Genomic DNA, 23897 nt, shown 5'->3' on the forward strand with positions numbered 1-23897 from the left:
TGCAAAATGAGAAAACCACCCGTTGGAAGAACAAGGAAACTGTGTGCTTGTAAACTTGGACTCAAAGTCTACCTACTCCTATGAGGGGAAGTTCTTTCTGCACCATCTTACACCATTGTTACATGCTCTGTGTTCCATTTTGTTTACATCATTAGGGCCTCTGGCTGACCTGGCTATGGTCTGCCATATAAAACTGCTCCTTTCAACGCACATTTTCTCCTTAAGTGATCTCATTAGTCAATACGGTTGTGACCCTGAGAGATGAATGAAAATATTATGTTTTAAAAATATTTTGCTTTATTTATCTGAAAACAAGGGCAATAGATAGTAGTTTCAGTAATTCTTTCCTATGATAAAACAAAAAGTATGCAGATAGGTATGGCTTTTTAAATGAAAAGAGATAGATATATGTTTATATCGAATTAAAATCAGGAAAAATTATAGTTTGACAGGTGGTAATTGATTTTGATTTTTTTTCTAGTATGCTCCATATCCATGAACTGTAGTAAACATAACCTTGGCAATTGTAGGGTACATTTGGAGGCTTTGGATGAATATGAGATCATCAATTTATACTTAATAATACCAACACCAAATTCATTTTTTCCAAATGTTGTTTATTTGCTCTCCTTTATTTGTATTTTGACTACTCAAATAGATGATTTTAATTTCTTGAGGAAATTTGAAATATCATTTCAGAAAACTGTTGCATCAAATAATATACAACCAGGTATCAATATGAAAAAGGATCTTTGTTCATCACAATTTCTTACAAATAAAATAACAAATAAATAAAACTATTAAATTTTAATCTTGACAGTTTTTTACATATCCATGAGTGTTTTTATTTAATCAAAGTATCCTTTTCAGACATCTTAAAATTATTCTTATGAGTTTGCGATCACACATGGGATGAATTTTAAGATTCAGAAGTATCCTTTACTTACATTGTTTTGTTTTTTAAAACTCTCTTCTAGGTCTACTTGAAGATTTTTTTCTTCATTAAGGTTCAAATGGTGGTACTTAAAATAAAGTTAACAATTACAACAGACCCAATCACAGACAATACCAGGGTAGAAATTTTAACTCCAGAATTATGACTTTTATCAGGAGTAGGAGTAGGAGTAGGAGTAGGAGTAGGATTAGGAGTAGGAGTAGGAGTAGGAGTAGGAGTAGGATCAATGTCATCAGGATTTGCTTGAGGGATAAACAAAGTTACTTGTGCAATGTTGGATACTTTTGATGTCAAATTGCTTTTATCTATACTTTTAATGGCAATAAATATGTGGGTTGCATTTTCTTCTGAGATATTTTCTGGTTTAAATGCAAAGATTTCCTTGGAGTTGGCCTCCTTTGGTGACAGATCAGTAGTATTTACTTGAAGAGCATCATTAAAACTGTCTCTTAGATCAAGAATACTTTCACTCATTCTTATGATATAATGTTGAACTGAGAAAAAAAAGTTACATGTAGTTTAGAGACTGGAGCATAGCATATTCATTCCTTTTTATTTATTCTCAAAAATGTCTAGTTATGCAAAGCAGATACTCAGATCAAAAGCCTTACTCATTTTTTAATAAAAGCTGAATTCTGATCTTAAGCTCTGCAAATTGCTACCTTCTTTGTATGAAAAGTACAACCATGTTAAAATGTGTCATTTGATTGATTAAAAAATATCAGATTATAAAATTAACACTTTGCTAGGCTGTCAATATAAAACCATTCTCCCCTCGCCCACCCTTACACGCCTGTTTTTGCAATTAGCACCTTTCACGTAAGTCAAAATCACATGACACTTCGTCCTTACCTTTTCCAGCATCAAAATTATCTCCTGGTGCTGTCCATGTAAGAATAATCTCATCCTCAAGAACTGTGGCATCAAGGTCTGTGATTTGACTTGGTGGGTATAGGTCAGGCAAGGGAAGGCTTGGGACTTGTGATACCACAAATGCACCTCCGGATGCTGTTCGGCTGAAATCCTCCAAGGTGGTCTGAGTATCCTCATCAATTTCAGGTCTTGGCGGGTTTGCTTCAATTTCCCCTGCATTAAACATTTCCTGGTTTATAATGGGCAAAACTACTGGTATTTTTTATAATTCAGTGAATCACTTTCTTCACTCCACTTGTCTTTTCCTTTTAAAAAAATATGTACAGTCACATTTTTACTAAGTTTTGTGACAATTGTAAGCGCCCAACTGGTGAGAGAATTCTTTCTTTGGTAGGATATTGTAGGACAGAATCAGAAAACAAATTGCTTTAGAATTAAGCCTACACTGGATGAGAGAAATATTATATAATTCAATATGTGCCTTTTTAAAAAAGGAATTGCTTTACCTCTTGAATTATCTGCACTCTGGGAATATACCTGGGGAAATCATTGCCAGTTCTCCTCCACCCACTTGTGCTAGGTCCCTCCCTCCATGCTGCAAGCGCTAAGGAATAATTCTTCTGATTGTATTCCAATTGCTAGTAGAAAGCCCCTAAAAGTCATGAGGGACCAGATGAAAGAAAGCTAGCAAAGAATGCATTCTTAATTCTTACATCACTTTACTGCACACACTGTTTGTTTTTCTTTTTGACTTATTAAAATTCCAAATAAATGTTTACTCTTACAGCATATGTAATCTGAAAGATAAATTCTGTACTGGCTTGTGCTTAGGTTCATAAATTGGCCTGTTTCCTTCATCTTGAGCTGAAAGTTGGGCATATTATTGCTGATATACATAAGATGTTCAAACTAACATAATAATAACCGATGTTTTTGAGGGAGATCATGTCTTTTGCAGGAACATGGATGGAGCTGGAGGCCATTATCCTCAGCAAACTAATGCAGGAACAGAAAACCAAAATACTGCGTGTTCTCACTTATAAGTGGGAGCTAAATGATGAGAATTCATGGACACAAAGAGGGTAACAACAGGCACTAGGGCCTACTTGAGGGTGGAGGTTGGGAGGAGGGAGAGGAGCAGAAAAAGTAACTATTGGATACTAGGTTTAGTACCTGCGTAACGAAATAATCTGTACAACAAACCGCCATGACACGAGTTTACTTATATAACAAACCTGCACATGTACCCTCAAACCTAAACTGAAAGTTTAAAAAAAAAATAGTAATTGACCTTTTTTGAGTGCTTGAATGCTTACTAGGTGCCAGACATTGTACCAAAGCTTGGATTAATTTAGAGGCAAATCCTAGTATGACTGAGAACTTTATTCCATAAATGGGAAAAGCTATATTTTGAGTTTTGATCAACCTGTTTGAAGCCTTAATTATATCAAATCACCAGTGTTATTCAAACTAACACTGGATTATAAATATCATGAGTTACTCACCGTTCACTACCCAGCCTGGTATGTACGCGGCTCTATTCAGTGGAGGCTGTAATCTTAGGCTGGCAGTGTTTGCTCCTCCATGAGCCCGTACTTTTAAGCTGTATCTGCCGTTTTCTGTATATGCTGTAAAATACCTGGAGTAGACTCCATCATTCTTGAAAGAATCAGCGCCTTGTTATAGAAATGAAGGAATAAAGTATTGTAAAGAGAAAATTTGCATTTTCTAAGACAGACAATTGGCCTCTACAAGCATATCCTCTAGATTAGGCTTAATATTTTTAGATTGATCCTTTGGAGAATATTTCCATTATATTCTGCCAAAACAATATATTGTAGAATTGACACCCTTGAGCTATTTTGACATCTATTATTTCTATATAACATACATACATACACATTGATATTTATGTATGCATAATAAATGCATAAATACTTCACCTTTCTGTCCTTATCAATTCATATACAGAATATTACACATAGTACTCTTACAATTTCTCCACCACTTGGTTGCTTTCATCTTGCTTTCTCTAAACACACTAATTATATCATCTCTCTGTTTAAATCAAAAGGGTCCCTACTAAGGAAAAATCCTTTCTTTGTGTAGGATTTAATTCTCACAACAGTCAACTAAAATTACTAAATTTGGAGATTTTTAGAGATATACATTTCCCAGACTTCCTAGGGAAAGGTCCCAACATTCTGTGTTCTTACAAGCCCTCGAGATGATTCCTTTGCACACTAAAGTTTGTCTGCAGACTAAAGACATTTGCAGACAAAAGAATGTCTGCTCTATGTCATTGTTAATCACCAATACCATCTCAGGTAAAGGCATTCCAAATTGGCAAATTTCCCCAATTACCTAAATGGTCATCTAGCAAAATGTTGAGAAGGGAAACATGGTGCATATAAGTTTTAATGTAGTATAGATTTGCAGAAAGGGGAAAAAGAGGCAAGGGATAGTTGTGGAAATATTGATATATCTGAAGAAGACACTGAGGTACGAACAATTTCACCTTCTCAGTTTTTCTCAAGGGCAACTCTAGTTGAAGATATGATTATAAAATGATTGAATAAGTTACATTGCAAAATATACTGATAGAAAATTTTGTTAATTTGGATGCCTATAAATATAGTTATTTCCTTGCTCATTAACCTCTTAACAGAAGCTTCTGTTCCTAGAACAATCCAGAATCTAGGGAAAGGGTCTTTAGGCATCACCCATCTGTGCAGACCAGGGAGACAGAGAATGGCCAACATTACATCTTGATTCCTACCAGCCAGACCTGGGATCCAATGCCCCAGTGATGAATCTTCCTCTCTTGTGGCAGTGCTAGCTGCCCCTGGGCCCCAGTTCTCAGGACTATATTTATACTTTGTTCCAGCTGTTGAGGATTACTCCTGCTTTCTTTTCCTGCCAGAGACCCAAGTTCTATCACTTAATCACGTTTAGTTTGCTTGTGCTTCACCCTCTCTCTAGCCAGACCTTCTTGATGCTGTCCTCAGCCTCCTGAATGAGACCTTTCTAATTTGTGACAGACATTGGTTGCCTGGATGATAAACAATAATGATGACAAAAAATTACATGTATGGCCAGTCATGGTGGCTCACTCCTGTAATCCCAGCACTTTGGGAGGCTGGGGTGGGAGGGTGGCTTAAGCCTAGGAGTTTGAGACCAGCTGGGGCAATATAGTGAGATCTTTTCTCTTTTGTTGACCTTTTCTCTACAAAAAATTTAAAGATTAGCTGAGCATGGTGGCACACACCTGTATCCCAGCTACTTGGGATGCTGAGATAGGAGGACTGCATGAGCCTGGGAGGCAGAGGCTTCAGTGAGCTGAAATGGTGCTACTGAACTCCATCCAGCCTGTGCGACAGAGTGAGACCTCATCTCAAAAAAACAAAAAACAAACAAAAAAATTCAACAACCAAAACCGTTTTTATTTTTATTTATTTATTGAGTATGTTTGTTGTTGTTGAGATGGAGTCTTTCTCTGTTGCCCAGGCTGGAATGTGGTGTTATGATCTTGGCTCACTGCAACCTCCACCTCTCAGGTTCAAGCTATCCTCTGGCCTCATCCTCCCAAGTAGCTGGGATTACAAGTGTGTGCCACCACACCTGGCTAATTTTTTGTACTTTTAGTAGAAAAGGGGTTTCACCATGTTTGCCAGGCTGGTCTTGAACTCCTGACCTCAAGTGATCTGCCCACCTTGGCCTCCCAAAGTGCAGGATTACATAAGTGAGCCACAGCACCCAGCCCAAAAACCTTGATTGAGTGCTTACCACATGCAAGACATTTGCTAAGCACTCTGTAGGTTTTACCTGGATAAAATTTCCTGCTGTTCCTGCTGTTCCTCCTTAATCTGCATCAATTCTGTTCCCTATCTTACTGCCCCACAATGTCACAGGGACTCACAACATGCTGAATTAGGAAAATATTGGCTTATTCATAAAAACCTATGAATTACCTGCACCATTATCCAAAAGTTCCAAAACTTCTGTATGTCCATTCTGTGATTCAATGAAAGCAGTCACATTGGCTCCAAGAACAGGTACATATCCTTGTAGAATTTCTGCGTAAACAATCATTGGGCTGGGGAAACTGTTTACATCCTTATTCATTTTAGCATTCACTGTGATTGGAGGCACAGAAGAATTTGCTGCTCGAGAAGTTACTGTAATAGTTAATGTTTCTGGGTTTGCTTTGGCTTGAAGATTGTATGCCCAAGTGCCCACCTAAAAGTTTCAACAGAAATATAGTTAAGTATCCAAAGTCAAGCTACTTTCTATATTTCCATTATGTAATTCTAAAATAAATTATATAATTGGGAGAGAATAAAGAGGTTTTTAAGGATGTTGAGGGTAAATGGGTAAGGGCTGAGGCAGTTCAGACAGGGCATGCCAAGTGGTACCATTCGTGATGTGTACAGTTTGCTACAACTCAATTGGAAAAAATAAGTTTTAGAAGGTTTGCCTTGGTTTTGGCCTTAGAGTCCACAGATTCATCAATCCTGGTAGGGTGAATAAGGAAGGACCCTGTAGCTCTCTACCCACCAATTTGCATAGACTCCTCCTACATTTCCTTCTTAAAGTTCTTCTCAGACAGTCTTGACTACCTTTTCTTCCTTCTTCTTCATATATAAGTTCTTTTTTCCTACCACCATAATTTTAAGGACACAGGCATAGAAAGTACATACTATTTTATCTTAATTTTAAAGTTGATATAGCCTTTGGTACTGACATTTATGACATTAAACAATTTATGTTCAGTTTTTTAAAAATGTTGACAGGAAGTCTAAAAGCTGATTGCTTACCTTTGCAGTTCCTGGAATACTGAGATAGGCCATTTTGGAAGTTGCATCCACTGTGAAATTTTCCATTATTGTTCCACTGGGATCCCAGAGAGAAATACTGGGAGGCCGACTGTTCCATGTGATGAGAAAGAACGTGTCCTTTCCCACTGTACTATCAATTACGACAGTGTCGTTCATCCAGGGATTACTATTCAGTGTTAATCCCTTACTTTCGAGCTGTTTAAGTAGATTTCAAAATTAATAACTGCAGAAGACAGTAATTTTATTCTTTTTTCAAGATGGTTTTTAGTTTCTGGCCTGAGAACAAGCTTATAAATGGCAAACCACCTTAGACTTGTGATCTCTCTGCAAGCTGGTGATGATATGACAGTTATCAATTAAAAAGTGAGAAAGTAAGAGACTTAGAGCAGAAGCACGTAGAGCAGAAGCATGGGTTTTACAGTCATGAGTATGACCTTACTGTTTATTTCCCAGTTGTCTTGGCAAGCATTCAATGGATGTTTTCCTGATATGGAATTTTGAAATAATTTTTTCACACAGATAGAGGGAGTAGCACTGGACAGTAAATATATTCAACAAGAGGGCAAACTGATACATAAAGGTTGGAATTCTGAGAAGAGAGGAAATGGAAGATAGAACCTTTCTTTGAGAAGAGCTTTAAAGAAAGTATTTCAACTTTTTGTTGATAGCTGTTAGTCCAGAAGAGCCAACCATTTTTGTTTAGTTACTCATTTTTTAAAGTGACAAAGAAATATGCACATATTGTGGAATGGCTAAATCAAGTGGATTAACATAGGCATTGCCTCACATACTTATTTTTGTGGTGAGAATGCATAAAATCCACTTAGTGATTTTCAAATATACAATACATTGTTGTTAACTACAGTTGCTATATTGTATAGCGGGTTTCTTGGTGTTCCTACCATCCATTTAAAATAAACAGAACACAAAATAGTATCTTCAGAATCAGTTCTCTCTTCTTACTTCTCAATTTCAGTCACTATAATCATCATTTTCTCAGTCAACGATGATGGCAACCTCAGAAATAACCTTTATTATCCTTCAGCTTATTCTCCAAACACTAGCAGGCTATATCTCACACTAATTTTTAACTTGTTTGCAGGGTATATCTGCAGACCAGATGTGCAAACCAATCTGCACATACTCTAAGCTCACATCCTATAACTTCTGTTGTTTTCATTGTTGAGAAGTAGAGGAAAATAGGTTTGTTTAGGGATCAGAGCAAATTTTAATAAAGGCAGTGAGGTGATGAGCTGGAAAACACAAGACAGAAATCTTGGCATAAAGTGACATGACATAGACATGTAGGAACGAAAAGAAGAGAAATATTTTTGTAAAATATATTTTGAGAGAAACTGGCTATGTTCACATGGGACATGAAGAAAGAAGAATCAAAGTTTACTCAAAGCTTTTGAATCTAAGTAACAGAAAATGGTGGTGCTATCAAGACCCAGATGAGCAAAAGTGTTAAGTTCAGAAGACAGGTGAATAAAACAAAAAGCCACTGAAAAAAGTGGTTGAAGAGGTGATAGAAGCCCTATGTTTGTAGATAGACAATGATTATTCACCCCTTCTTTCTCCTGCTTAATTTATTTCCAAGATACACTCCTTCCATTTCCCAACCAGGTTCTTGAGTTCATGTGTCTAAATCTATTTTATAGAAGTTAAGCATGGGGAAAGCTTGGAAGCATGAGCTTTTAAAATGCATTCATTGAAAAATGAGTGCTTTATTTTGGAAAAGGTCCATTTTTGGTGAAAAATTTGACATTATAACATTGTAATATCATTTCTTAACCAAACCTGTGGCAATAGGAAAAGAAACAGTATGTCTGCTGTTTCACCATTTATTTTACTCTTATTTCACCAATTAATTTGGCTATAGCTAAAGGGTAATTTCTATTTAAGATTAAAGTTTAGATTTTAATTAAAAATTTACTTTGAGAAAAATATGGAACTCAAAACTTATAACCACCAAATTGTTTTCTCTTTGTTACGGCAAAAGTGAACATGAAAACCCAAGGAATGAGAAATCTGACCTGAAGGGACTTCTGGGAGAGATCAGTATTTCCTGATGTAAGAGCCCCAAAGGCATCAATGAGGCCATTGTTCTGGGCTTCATCTGAAGCATAAAAATGACTTCCTCCTAAAATGTAAATGCATTAATTAGACTGCTTTCTAGAAAATAAGTACCTATATTTTAGTGATTATTAAGGTAATAGTTAAAACAAAATCATAGTTTCGGTATGTGTTATTAAAATAGACCAAAAGCACGTAGTTGTACAGGTTAATTCTGAAATGCTCATTTTAAAATGTCATAACTAGGGAATGAAAGCTACCAGAATAACTCATTATCAAAATCTTAGCTAGCTAAAATGCATGATAATTATAGAATATGAAAGATGCTACAATTCCATGTATTAAAGCTCACAAACTTTACACAGCCCTTTTAGAGAATCTTTTATTTCTAACAAAATTGACTTTCAGATATTTCAGCCAGTGTAGATTTGTGAAATCTTTTGTTAAAAGATTGTTAATCTTTTATTTTAGTTCTAACAAAGTTGACTTTCAGATATTTCAGCCAGCGTAGACCAAAATCAGAAAATTAGAAAGATGAAAGAGCTGCTATATTTAGGTATCCGCACAATAACTGGCAATGAGCAGATAGAAAACTGGAAAGCAAGAGAGATAAATCCAAAAAAGTACTACTTTTAAGGAGCTACTTGGAATAGAAATAAATTTTACAATGGCCATGAAAGGACTTTGAAATGATGCGATTTTGTATAACTAAACATTAAAAAGCAAGCGTATACTTAGTACCATTAGAAGCCAATTCAACATAATTTATACTCATGTCATAAATTATATATTCTCTACTATGTTTAAGAAGGTATTGGAAACACATAATCCATTTTCATCACATCTGTGTGTCTGAAATAACAGCTACCATAGTTAATGTTTATATGAAAACTTCATTGTTATTTAGATCTTTTCAGTTGGAGCTTCTGTTAATCACATACACCCACCCCACAGCTTATGCTCTGGTGTCACGGAGTTTTCACCATTCCCTCCATGTGCCTTGCACTGTCACCCCAACAGGATGTTTTTTGCTCACGACTTTCTCATCTTTTCTCACCCCCTTTTCCTTCCCAGAGAAATTCACCACCTGTTCAAAGCCCAGCTCAGAATTCAGCTAGTTTCGAATGCCTCCTTTCCCTGGCTCTATACAACTCTAGTAAAACTAATGGCTTCCTCTGCTCACATAGAACTTTATTTTTCTATATTCCTCCTGTTATGAAGGAATGCTATCTGATTATGTTATTTCATTAACAGTTTTATTTGTCTCTCCAGCCAAATGGACTCCAAGTGCCATGAGAACAGAGATTGGGTCTGGTCCCCAGCTTCAGTGCCTCCAGGGCAGAAACTCAAGAGACGTTGTTGAACTGGCAGACTATACATTTATGCATTGCTATTGAAGGCCTGGAATAAATGGATCACGTTTTACCTGTTATATTGCTCATCTCTATTACTGCTTCATCAGCAGCACTTCCCAAAGCAATAAAATGAACAATGACCCCACTTTGTTTCACTTCATCAATACAAGAACTTGCAGTGTTATCCTCCCCATCAGTCAGCAGCACTACTTCAGATCCATCGAGTTGGGAATGTAGCTCTCCAATCACCTGCAAACACAATTCAGAGCACAGTTACCAACAGGCATTCCTAGATCAAATAGACAAATGGGAAATGAGAAAAAATTTACAGAGAAAATAAACACAAGTTATGCAGAATAGAAGAGATAGCCTCTATTTTAAAATAAAGAATTTTCAATCAACAATCCTTGGGGGAAGTTAAACATGAATTTTTTTAACTCCCAGCTGCAGGGAGTATTTATTTAAAGGAATTCAGTGGGACCAGGCTTTGGAAAATCCTGTCTAGACTAAATGACAATAACATCTCAACCTGGGAAACTCAGGTCAACCAGATACCAAAAGTATAATCACAGTATGTGACATTAAATAGTGTTCTGTTTTCTTTGACTTGACTACCTTCTGACAGACGAGTCTTCAGTTTATAAAGTCTCTTGCATTTAAAGCTAGATGCATTAAGAATCCACTTCAACATTTTAAAAAGTCAGTGATTACAAATTAGTAAACCCTCAGTATGCTTATAAAGAAAAAATATGGAAAGTTCTAAGCATGTGGTTAGGGACCTTGTTATGCAACTTTCATTTACTTCTAATAATAACTGGCACAGAAGTAAGCATATTGGGGATGCTCAAAGAATACATTAAAATTATATTTATTAAGTTCAATTTGTAGCTTGAATCCTTTTCCTAAATGCCAAACAGTTTGAAACTCAAAGTTTTGAATCTAGGTGCCTGTAAAAGAGGATAAAGAGAACTTAGCCCAGGATGACAACTATATTTCGTTTTCTTTGACAGTTTTAATTGGCGGTGGCATCTTGGAGCACCATTTTGAGACCTTGATTCCAGGCCAAGAGGTGAAAAATGACAGATTGTCAGTGGCTTTCTTTGGCTTGGAGTGAAGGTGTGTGTGTAGATTTGCAGAAGAGGGTTTGGAATGTAGAAATCCCTAAGAAAGCTGGTATCAGGGAACAAATTGACCACCCTTATTACAATTTTTGCATGTTTTGAAGCAAAGAGTGACTAATATATGTATTGCAATATATGGGAAATATTCTCCGACATGCCTTGAAACCAAACGGAAAGATAGGAAAATGCTTTTATACATTTATGGCATTTGTAGCATCTCCTTCACACTTCTCCCACACATTTAAGTACAAAATGAAGATCCGAAGATGAAGCAGAGTTCTCTCTTTCACCTCTCCTTTTGTTGCATGAGTTTATTTACAAAGCATTTACAATGTGCCAGTCACTGTGCTGGGGATTCAGTAGGAACTACATTCCTACATTCATATATTAATAAATAATTGGGTTCAATTTAACAACGTTTATGGAGCTTTGTGTCAGAGACTGTGGAGATCTAGAGATAAACAACGAAGACAAAACTAATATGTATTTACTACAGAATATTCTATAGTTAAGAGAAATAACAGTGTAGTGTTACAGTTTACTGAACATTCGCTATGTATTAACTGTCTTTTATACATTGTATAATTTAATCCAACTCCAAGCTCCCCAAATGTCTTCCTATTACCACTTTTACTGCCTACAATTTATTTTATTCAGGGCAATTGGAATCAACTTCCTGGAACATAAATTGATTATCAAACTCCGATACTTTAAACCCTTCAAGAACTTTTTGTTGTGCTTGAAACAAAATACAAGCCTCATATTTTTTGAAGTTTTTTAAGATCTAGTCATTGTCTACCTCTCCAACCACATTTCATACCCCCTCATTTGCCAAACTCCACTGCCACTAGCTTCTATAATTTCTTAGAATAATCTAGTCTTTTCTCACCTTTTTCCTTAGGGAACTTTTGCATTTCTTTTCTGTCTGAACCACTGGCTTCTTCTCATCCTTCAAATCAGAGCTTGAATGTTACTTTTTAGAGAAGGCTCATTGGCCTCTCTACCCAAAGTAATTCTCCTTTCCCTGTTACTCTGTCACATAGCCCTGTTTCGTTTATTCACAACACTACCTACATAATCTGCAATTCTCGTATTTATCTATCTATTTATTATCTGTTCCCCACTTATATACATGTACCATAAGAGTGAAAAAGCTTTGCTTGGTGAATAAATTAAAATGTGTTCATATTTTGAATAAATTAAAACATGAGCAACCCTATGTGCTAGCTTTAATTATCCTATTTTACTGATGAGGTAATTGAGGACTAGAGAGGATAAGAATCATGTTTAGGGTCACAAAGCTGATAAGTGACAATCGTGATTTGAATGCAGGACTTCATGTTACAAACCTAAACTAAAATGTTATGCAGTCCATGGAAGAGACAGGTTCAATTGGGTTGGGAGTAAAAGGGAAGCTGCATGAAGGAGAAAGGATTTTGAAGGATTGGTAGAATTTTAACACGCAGAGATGGGAGAAAAGGAAGCATTTTAAGTAGAGGAACTTGCATGTGCAAAGGTTTGGAGGCTGTTAGTACACAGTGGACTTGGAGAACAATGTGTGTAGTAAGTTGGTTGGAGGATAGAGCATCAAGAGGGGAGAATGGAGTAAATAAGGCAGGAAAGATAAGTGAGGGCAATATTACTGGGTGGGGGAGACTTTTTAGTAATATCAGACAGATAAATTGAGACAATTTTGTAGACTGTGAAGAGACAGTGAAGATTTCTAAACAGTAAAATGACATAATTTATATAAATTGTGAGCTCAAGATGACCATTTGGCTAAAAATAATGTTCATAATAACTATACATATATTTACTAATTATTATAAATATATACTTACAATAAATTATTATATACTTAGTATATATAGTATATGAAGTAGATTTTTACTATGTAATATGGTAAATATTGTTCTAAGTATGTAAATGTATCATTTCATGTAGTCCTCATAATTACTCTATGAGGTAGGCATTCCTATTTCCTTTATTGTATAGGTAAGGCACTGAGAGTCCAAAGAGACTGAAAGGTTAGCCTAAGATTACATGGTTAGTAAGTAGCACATACAGTACTCTGATGTCAAAGTTCAGGCTCTAACTCATATGGCTTACCCTAAATATGACTCACAGTCTTGCTACATCTGCTTTAAGAGGTATAATAAATAGTTTACCCTAGCTGAATGTTACAGAAACTCAGATGAGAACTAGCTTAAAGTAGAATCATACTATATCACCTGTGTCATTGCCCCCAAAGTTGATGGATTTGCATCCAGGCACACTTATTTAACTAACATTTATCGAGGACTGACTACTGCACGCTAACAAGACAGCAAAGTCCATGACTTCCTTGGGCTTGTAAGTGAGTGGCAAATTGATAGTCATTTATTCACCCATGGGTTGTTCATTGATTCACTGATCCATTAGAACATGAAGAGAACTTTTTTCTATATGCTTAGTCCTGTGCTTCTTAGGATTAATTATGTTACAATTAGGCAGCAAGTATGTGCAGTAGCGCTTAACATGAAAATGTCCTGAAAAGAGACAAAAACCAAAATATATTTGCAGTACGATTTTCACCTGAAATGCATATTTAATTCCAGTGCAGATGGAAGTTCCTCCCAGAGGGTATGTAGGTAATCCTGCCATGAGTGTGTTTCTTTCATCACTGCTTTTTATTTGGATTAGCTTATTTACAATAGTGGCAGTACTATCAAAGTGAACCATCCCCACCCAGGATCCATTTTCAACAGTCTGCAGCAGGAAATGTTTTGCTGCTTGATTCATTCGATTTAGGCGGTCATAACCCTAGATCAAAAAGACAAGAAAAACAAGTAAGTGATTTGGACTGGAAAATAATAGAAGATAACATAAAATGAATGGACAGAATTTATCGGTAACATTTTCTATGAACGGTAGTAGATGTTGTTAAAGGAAGCAATTATCAAATTTTTAATTGATAAAATTTTAAAAATGGTGGTGTGTATTATGGGACACATATTGTATAGTAAGGAGCACAGGTTTTTATTTACAATTGATTCTTGACTACTAAGTATCCAAGTAAGAGGTGGAAGGTAGGGTGGGGATTGCATTGAAATTGGGGTGAGGATACACATCTTAGAGACTGTCTAATTACTCTTGGGAGCTCCTGTGCTTGTTGTCTTCAGATAAAACCATACCCCCAAGCCTATAAATCAAATCAGACTATTGCAGACTCCAACCAGAGACTGGAATCACTCCATCCACTGGAAACTAGACTGCCCAAAAGGTAATACTTACCCAAGCTTCATTTTAAGTTTGGAGAGGCCAAGGCCCTATCTTCCCACTTTCTCCTTCTGTTCCTAACCTCTCCCTGCCCCCTTTCCACCAATGGGTTAATTGAATTGGCTCTTTGGTAACCCTCAGGACCCAGCCCTCTTTCAGAGGGGATTGTCTAAGGTGTAAGCTTCTTCATGCATTTGTCTTCTCCAGTCCTTATCACCATAGTGATCTGTTTTACTCCCCGCCAATTTATGCCCAAATTTCCTTCTGAACTTCCTGAACCAAATCACAATGAGAAACTTCTACATCTTCATTTTACATGGTGTCTCCACTACCTGCATTGTTGTGGCTCAATTCCTTCAGCTCTATCATTCTCTGCCCTTTTTAATACCTCCCTCATTTGCTGAAGACCTTATTCCTGTTCTTCAGCATGCTTTGCTATGCCTTAAATGTGCCATCCTTCTGGTTTCTTATCACATTGCACCCACTTGTTTGCTGTCCATTCATTTCAACAATTATTTATTGATTACCCCATGTGATTAACTTTATTCTAGGAAATGGGGATAAAGATGAATAAGACATGGTTCCAAGTCCTAGATGATCTCCTAGGCTAGTGGAAGAGAAATGTGTAACATAAATATAATATGCAGTTAACAGAGGTATGCGCAGGACATTGTTGGGAAACAGTAGAAGGGCCTTAACCAGCCTAGAAACCCAGTCCATTTTCTGGAGGAATCCAAGGAGGAAGTGACCCTTGGATTAGGTATTTTTAATTATATTGGCATCTTTCTTTTACTATGGTATTTTGCTCCAGTATCTTGAAGTCATGATCATGGGAAGTGATGGTACTTTATGCCACCGTGCAATTTAGAACAGTCTAGGTGCAGACAGTTCAGCGTGTTCTTGGATCTTCAAATATCCCACATCCCTATATCCAGAAAAACTGAACCTACCGCCATGCTTCCAGACTTATCAAGAACTAAGCACACAATTCTTTGACTGATCTTCAGCAATGAGAAGACAGGTGGAGGAGGTGGTGTCACCATGGGTATGGTGTTTTTAAAATCCTCAGAATTGCTAATCACCTCCCATGTACTTCTAAAATTGCACTTTATGTTTTGTAGGCTTGGAGCTTCTTGATTATGGGTTTTTTCATTACAAAATTCAACAACCTAAAAGGTTAATAAAATAAAAAATAATTTTAATATACCATGCATTTAAAAATCAAAGTACAAACCTGAAAAATTTAAAATGTCTTCTGCAGATATGTTGTTTGTTGAATGAAATATCATTTACTGAGCATCAATATTACAATAAGGTAGATTTACCATAATAAGAATAATGGTAACGGTAATAATAGATAACACTAGATAGCACTAGTTCAGCACATACTATGTGTTAGCCAGTGTTCAAAGAACTCTATATCAATATATGTAATCCTCAGGTCACCTGAACAGATACTTTAAAAACATGACAGTATGTCACTTGATTATAAATTCTGGAAGCAATTATCAGCATACTTACAGAATCAATACTTTGCATAAACATTATGGATGCTTTTTCTGTTTGCACTTTATCAGGAAAGAATTGACAATCTTTTTCATACAGTTTTGTTGTAGAATCAATTCTGCATGCTCTACTAAGACAGCTGCCTCCTTGACACTTATAAACTCTATTTCTACCAGAGATACCTGCGGAACACCTGAAAATATATGACAGTTAATCTTTGAGGCAACTGAATCATTAACACTTAACAGAAATCTTAAGTGGTTTTATTCATGATGACCTTTATATCAAGATGTTTATTCTTCTATGGTACCATGTACTTCCTATCCTGGCTGTAGAGTTTAAGGGTTCCAGTCAAAGTAATTATCTATTTTTTAAGAAATTCTAGAGGGAAATTTTAAGTGGGGCCTCCAGATAAATACAATGGTTGAGTTCTCTCCTCTGATGAGTTCTCTCCTTGTATTAAAGCTTAGACATCTCTCCCGCTGGACTTTTGGTGGTAAATATGCTACAGGGACCTGGATAAAAGAACTTTTCAGACAATTTACTCTGAGTACCACTTTAGCTTGAAGTTCTTTGTAGATTTCCTCCCAAAGAAGATATTCCCAAAAAACAGTACATGGGATAGACACAAATGTTCTTATTACTCAAAGAGCATTTTTGTCCAAAGGGAAATGTGATTGGAAGCAAAGATGAGGTGCTGCCAAGAATCCCATGGTAGAATAAAAAATGATGGAGACATTTCAGACATATGTTTTATGGCATGTTATTGACCACAGGTGGCAGTGATTACAACAAATATGCTGAGATGTGAACATATTTTGTCTTTTCAATAGGCTTTCAGTTCAAATTCAGGAAATGATGAATAGCTTTTATTCAGCTATTTAGAGAGTCTCATAAATATGTCGATGCTTCTATTGCTCCCAAACTAGGTGGACATGATGAAACTATCTATGTGGAAAATCATGATGAATATTCTGCAGCAGCAGTTATACATCTAAGGGGAATACGACATAAACAAATGCAATAAATGTAATACTCTCTAAAAGATGTGCCTGAAAATTGGTGCAATGGGGCAGAGGAAGGACCGTGATTGAAATCATATACCTTTCAGTTCTCACATTAGTGTCAAGTCCCAAGCCCCAGCAGGACATCTACATTGATGAGGTGATAGCACCAATTTTAATTTTAAACTGATTCTTCCCAACTATTTTGCTCTTTTGATCACCGAATCAAAAGGAGAGTCTATTATTAACTGTGATGCTAGATGGCATTATAAAATAACCTTTATAAATCTCCAAGAAGTTCCTGCTTTGCTCCTTGAAGCTGCTTGATTTCTTACTCAGTCCACATTTAGCACTACTTAACCATGTTTGTGCATTCTCGTGTAATGTAAATAACTTTGATCTTATCCCAGCATATTGTGTATCCATTTACACGCCCAACTTCAACACAAGTGAGTTCTGGAAGCTATGGTAGAGAGGTATAAAATATGTTAAATTGTCAGCTGAATGCTTGCCATTGAAATTATGTATGTTTTAAATAGCAATCAACTACTTAAAGATACACTTTCTAAAAAAAATAAAAGCATTGTTTTGTGACATATTGTCTGCATTAAGAATGATTTTGGAAGAAATCAAAGTAGGAAAATAAGAACGGATAAAAGCCTGAAGTCAGTTTAGAAAATTTAAATAGCCATGCCTTGTTGCTTCGATTTTTTTTGACTTAGCTCTGTAGAAAGGCTGATCTTCATTGTACTCATCAAACACTCCCCACCGGAGATGAGCCCACTCATGGACAAACAGTTTGCCTGTGGGAAAGCATTTCAAATACATGATCATAATCCAAGTGACACATTTTGTATCATAATATTTTAAGAAGCTTCTCTTTCAATTATAAAATACATTTAGATTTCGGTTTTCAACAACTACCAACATTTATATTTCAGTGTATAAAAAAGCCTATTGCATTAAATTACATTATATTATACTATATTATGTAATATATTATCTTCTTATTCCACAACATGTTAAATCAATGAAACAATAAGGGAAGATATGCGATGGGCCGAGTGGACTGGGATTTGTGTTTTGGTTCTTGGTGGTAAAAAGTCTTAGTACAATGGTTTATGGTTCTCCAAATTATAGCCATGAGGATGTTAAAATGAAGGAATTCATTTATGGTACTTAGACACATAAGCATTAATTATATGAAACAATTATTAATTATATGTATATTCAATGCAATACCAGGTATTAAAAAGTATAAAGATGTGTGAGATTTAGTCCTTCACTTGGGGAAATTTTGAGAGCGGGAGTTCAAATAAAAAATTTTTTAAATAAGAATTTCACAATAAATGGAGGAATAAAAGTAAATCCACAGCTTGAGATGCTGAAAGAAGGAAAGTAGAACTTTCATTTTAGCAATGTTGGGAAAAACTTCAGAGGAAACAGAGATGGAGAAGGAAAGATTGGAAATAAAGTCTCTTCTGCTGCAAGGCGTGTTTCTGTAGCTCAAACGACCTCATATGAATCTGAAAATGGGAGGAAAATACACCACAGTAGGAAGAAGTCATGTTTCTTTTCTTTTTCTTTTTTTTCTTTTAAGATGGAGTCTTGCACTGTCGCCTGGGCTGGAGTGTGCAATGGCACGATCTCAGCTCACTGTAACCTCCGCCTCCTGGGTTCAAGTGATTCTCTTGCCTCAGCCTCCCAAGTGGCTGAGATTACAGGCACCTGCCACCACACTCGGCTATTTTTTTGTATTTTTAGTAGACATGGGGTTTCACCCCATTGGCCAGGCTGGTGTCGAACTCCCAACCTTGTGATCCGCCCACCTCAATGTCCTAAAGTGCTGGGATTACAGACGTCAGCCACCGTGCCCAGCCGTCATGTTTCTTTTTAAAGTCTTTGCTATTCAAACCGTGGTTCTGGACCATATCTATCAGCATCACCTGGGAGCTAGTTACAAATGCAGAATCTTCAGGCCACGCTTTGCTTACAGAATCAGAAGCTGCATATTAACAAGGTCCCTAAGTTACTCTTCTACATAATGCACTTTAAAAACACTGGTTTCAGATTTCCTAGGCAAATGGAACCAGGTTTGTGGGAGCAGAATTAGAACCTTCAGTAGGAAAGGAAAAAGCCCTCATAACAGCTATTGCAGTAGGAATTTGGTGCGTGTTAAGAAAAATTTAAAACTCCCTGTACCTGGCTGCCTTCTCAGAGTCCACTCAGACTTGATTCCTTCTCATGTTTCCCTGCCTCCCATGCCCACCTTAAAAGCAGCCCTTTTGACTTAGAATTCCATTCCTGTCTACATCATTGTCTCATTTCCAGCTATCTCTGTTTCTATTTCTAGTAACATTTCTCTCTCCCCCTCCTTGCACCGTGTGTGTGTGTTGTGTGTGTGTGTACTTTTAATATGTGCTATGGCAGCCTCTAGCCATACTGCATTGCTTGCCTGGGTGATCTAAATGATCTATTGTTTGTTGGTGCTGTTATCATGATTATTATAAAATTGCATAGATTTTGAGAGCTCTCTTACTAATCTTATTTATCCAAAAACCTTATTGTTTTTTAGGATATTGAGGAATGTGAGTTTTTTACACAAATGCGTATATCACATTATGCATTTGTGAAAAGGAAGAAAGACCTGTCTAAGAAGAAGGGGTGACCTGTCAGTAATAGAATAGCGTTGAGGTGTGGGATATGGGAAAAATCAATAACAGATAATGGGGACATTGAGCTTAGAAATTGGAGAAGCCTTTCTGTTCTAAGAAAGGTGCAGGTAGAGAAGGTGTAGGTGGTAATAAGTTTGGAAATAGAGAGGAAGAATGTAGAGACCTCTGTTTTATCAATCAGGACATTAATTGATGGGATTGAGAAGAGTGCCTGGAGATCTTGAGAAAAATGGTAGAAGTTTTAGAACAGCTGCTATAGGAATTGAGAAAGAGAGTTGAGAAGAGCTGAGTAAAAATATTGTTGAGTAGGTTTGAGTGCTTCACTGAGCTTGGAAAGTGTGTTTTTATAATCATGTCACTTAGTTTTATAATTTTCTTCAACATTCTTCAAAACATAACAGGAGCCAAGAACAAAGAAGATGGAAAATTCAGAAGATTTAGTAAATTGAATGAAACATAAGGATAAGAGTGGTGAGAGAATTGAGCTATTTATACTTGTAGTTGAAATGACTGACTTTGCTGGACATGCCAGGTGAAAAGAAAGTATAACTAAAAGGGCACAAAGGATTAGAGGTGCCAAGGAAAACAAACGTGGTCAGGATAATGACGGGGAAGAGGTAAGATTGGGACATGAGGAGATGATGGAACTTTCAAGACTGGAGAGGGGAACTGGTCCAGGTAATGAATAGGACCAGATCTAGCTGAATGTTTGGCAGACAAGAGACTTAACGAGTGTTCAATGAACAGGAATAGAAGGGGGTGATTCTGGGGCATGGGGATTCAGGAAGGTTCCCATTTAATAGTGACACATGTATAGAGCCCTCCTTTAACAATGATTTGCATTTTTCTCTGTAAAGTGCCCTTTTGTTGTTTTGACAAATTATTTTAACATTTAGATTGAACTAGATGACATTGCCATTTTTATAGGTCAAAATGATCAATTACTGACAATGTCATCTATTTCAATGAAATAGATTGATATTATCAGCAACTGATAGCCTAGGAGTGTTTTCTCTTGACCAGTAACTGGCAACATGACTCTTTCCAGCTTACTATACATCTGGCTTTCATGTAGCTTACCAGTTATTTGTTAATATCCAGCTATGGAGAAGTGGAAAAATTAAAATCTAAAAAGCATGCCTTAAGAAAAACATTTATTATTGTTTTTCTGTTTGTATTTTTGTAGACACTGTACTGAGTACATTTATCTGGATTCTCTAGTTTAATGTAGACCAAATATTTTACAAGGTAGAAACTCCTCTTTTTGCCATTTTGTAGGGAATAACCACAGAGACAGTAGGTCACTTGTTTAAGGTCACATACAGCTAGTAAGTAGGGGAGCCAGGATTTGATTCTAGGGACTTTGGCCCCATGGCCTGCACACTTAACCTGCATAAAAAGTTGTATGCTGCAATCACTGCAAAATTATTTTTTAACCAAAATTTCTACCTGGTGGTCCATATTCATTTTGTTTTTCTCCAAGTAGAAGGTCAGGGGTGAAGTGAATGTATTCGCCTTTCTCTCCACATTCTGTGAACTGCTTGGTGTATGGTTCATCTCTACCTGGGAGTGTAGGTGGTGCAACTATAACATCAGCCTGAGAATGTTGAAAAAGATTGTTAAACATCAAAAATAAAAAAGACAATATTCAGTTAGAAAGACTCTTAAATAATTTGTGGCAAAAATGGGTAATATCAGAAAATATAATTTTTTAAGAGAATATTTTGACACTTACATGTTTATAGTTTTCATGTTTTGGCTTTTTGTACTGAGGATTTTCCTTCCAATTCTCAGGAATTAATATAGATACATTTTTGAAAAAAAATCTTTTTTCTGTGGCTTCAAAGAGGTACGTAGAAGCTGTAGTCACCATATCCTGTCATTGAAGGAAAAACTATGTGAGGATGGTGAAGTTAGAGTGAACTAAATTAGCAGGGTTTTGTGACAGGCATTTCCCAACTTGAGAGTGGACAGAAAAGCAACAGACTGATGAGCAGGGTCTCTGCCTCATTATTCTAACTCTGCCACCTGTCAACCCCAAACCATCACTTAATCCTGCACGTTGAAAGCCTCCTCAGTCTTCTATAATCCTGCCTTAAAAGGCAAATGCTTGTATTTGGCATTAAGAGGAACTGATTAATAGGAATATGTACACAGACTTTGGAGTCATTTACGTGATTCTAATACTAATGTTAGTATCTTCTGGGTGACAGATCTTGGTTGATTTATGCAATGCTCCAAATCTCAGTTTCTTCATCCTTCAATGGACTATTACTATCTATCAGTATGGTTGGCATAGAGATGGAATCAGATATAAAGTCCTCTACAAAGAGGCAATCTTAAAACTGTTTGATATCATTACTATTTATAAGAAATCTTAGTAGAAAACAGGCTTAGTTGATGCAAACTGAGGAGGACACTCTATAGAAATGGGTCATTGAAGAGGTTTCTCATCCCAACCTTAGGAGAAGCAGCTAGGTTGGGAGCCTGTGTGGGTGGGATGTGTGATGAAAAAAAATCCATAGTAGAGGCAAAGCTTTGATTACACAACTGTTGCTCTACCACCTATATGAAAATAATATCACCTTATATTCAGAACTATAAACTCACATACAAGGACAAATAAGAAAAATAGTTCCTCCCAGGAGAAAGCAAACTACTTGGAAAGCATATTTCAGCATATCATCTATGAAAACTTCCCCAACCTTGCTAGGAGGGCAACAGTCAAATTTAGGAAATATAGAGAACTCCTGCAAGACTTTACACAAGATCATCCCCAAGACACAATCATCAGATTTTCCAAGGTTGAAATGAAAAAGAAAAAAGAGTGCTAAAGGCAGCTAGAGAGGAAAGGGCAGATCACCTACAAAGGGAACCCCATCAGGCTAACAGTGGACCTCTCAGCTGAAACCCTACAAGCCAGAAGAGATTGGAAGCTGATATAGTTTGGCTGTGTCCCCATCCAAATCTCATCTTGAATTGTAGTTCCCATAATCCCCACGTGTTGTGGAAGGGACAAGGTGGAGATAATTGAATCATGGGGGTGGTTTTCCCCATCCTGTTCTCACGATGTAAGTTCTCACACCATCTGATGGTTTCATAAGGGGCTTCCCCCTTAGCTCAGCTCTCATACTTCTCCTTCCTGCTGCCATGTGAAGAAGGACATGTTTGCGTCCTTTTCTGCCATGATTGTAAGTTTCCTGAGGCCTCCCCGCCATGCTGAACTGTGAGTTAATTAAATCTTTTCCTTTATAAATTACCCAGTCTCAGGCATGTCTTTATTAGCAGCATAAGAATGGACTAATACTGGGGCCTTTATTCAGCATTCTTAAATAAAATAATCTTCAACCAAGAATTTCATATCCAGCCAAACTAAGTTTCCTTGTCAAAGGAAATTCATTACCACCAGACCTGCCTTACAAGATATCTTGAAAGAAGCACTAACTATAGAAGGGAAAGACTGCTACCAGCTAATACAAAAACAGACTTAGACGCACAGACCAGTGTCACTATAAAGCCAGACACACAGACCAGTGTCACTCAAACAAGTCAACATAATATCTAGCCAACAAAACAATGACAAGATCAAATCCACACATATCTATATTAACTTTCAGTGTAAATGGGCTAAATGCCCCACTTAAAAGGCACAGAGTGGCAAGCTGAATAAAAAAGCAAGACCCAATGGTATGTTATCTTCAAGAGAATCATCTCATAAAGGCATAATGACACCCATAGGCTCAAAATAAAAAGATGGAGAAAACCTACCAAGCAAATGCAAAATAGAAAAAAGGAGGGGTTGTAATCCTAATTTCAGACAAAACAGACTTCAAACCAACAAAGATAAAAAAAAGACAAAGAAAGGCATTATATAATGGTAAAGGGTTCATTTTAACAAGAAGCTCTAACTATTCTAAATATATATATGCCCAACAAAGGAGCACCCAAATTCATAAAGCAAGTTCTTAGAGATGTAAAAAGAGACATAGACTCCCACTCAATAATAGTGGGAAACTTCATTGAGGCAGAAAATTAACAAAGATATTCAGGACCTGAACTCAACATTGGACCAAATGGATCCAATAGACCTATACAGAACTCTCCACCCCATAACAACAGAATACACATTCTTCTCATCACCACATGGCACATACTCTAAACTCAACCACATAATTGGACATAAAACAATTCTCAGCAAATGCAAAAGAGCCGAAATCATACTGAACACATTCACAA

General features: G+C 36.6%; 1 protein-coding gene across 1 annotated transcript in view; it reads right to left on the bottom strand.

Annotated features, from left to right (window-relative positions):
• Positions 1-912: 912 nt before the first annotated feature.
• Positions 913-23897, bottom strand: part of LOC116469816 (calcium-activated chloride channel regulator 4) — a 34190-nt gene continuing 11205 nt past the window's right edge. Inside the window, exons 2-14 of the mRNA XM_032155459.2 lie at positions 21397-21537; positions 21111-21258; positions 17681-17789; positions 15998-16175; positions 15427-15645; positions 13793-14020; positions 10169-10346; positions 8703-8809; positions 6646-6861; positions 5800-6067; positions 3334-3504; positions 1808-2041; positions 913-1449 (exon numbers count right to left, since the gene is read on the bottom strand). Of these exons, the coding sequence (XP_032011350.1) occupies positions 1010-1449; positions 1808-2041; positions 3334-3504; positions 5800-6067; positions 6646-6861; positions 8703-8809; positions 10169-10346; positions 13793-14020; positions 15427-15645; positions 15998-16175; positions 17681-17789; positions 21111-21258; positions 21397-21537 (2637 nt within the window). The 3' untranslated portion in view covers positions 913-1009. The remainder of the gene's footprint in view (positions 1450-1807; positions 2042-3333; positions 3505-5799; positions 6068-6645; positions 6862-8702; positions 8810-10168; positions 10347-13792; positions 14021-15426; positions 15646-15997; positions 16176-17680; positions 17790-21110; positions 21259-21396; positions 21538-23897) is intronic.

The sequence above is a fragment of the Hylobates moloch genome, unplaced genomic scaffold (genome assembly GCF_009828535.3).
Source record: "Hylobates moloch isolate HMO894 unplaced genomic scaffold, HMol_V3 SCAFFOLD_5, whole genome shotgun sequence".
Taxonomy (NCBI): domain Eukaryota; kingdom Metazoa; phylum Chordata; class Mammalia; order Primates; family Hylobatidae; genus Hylobates; species Hylobates moloch.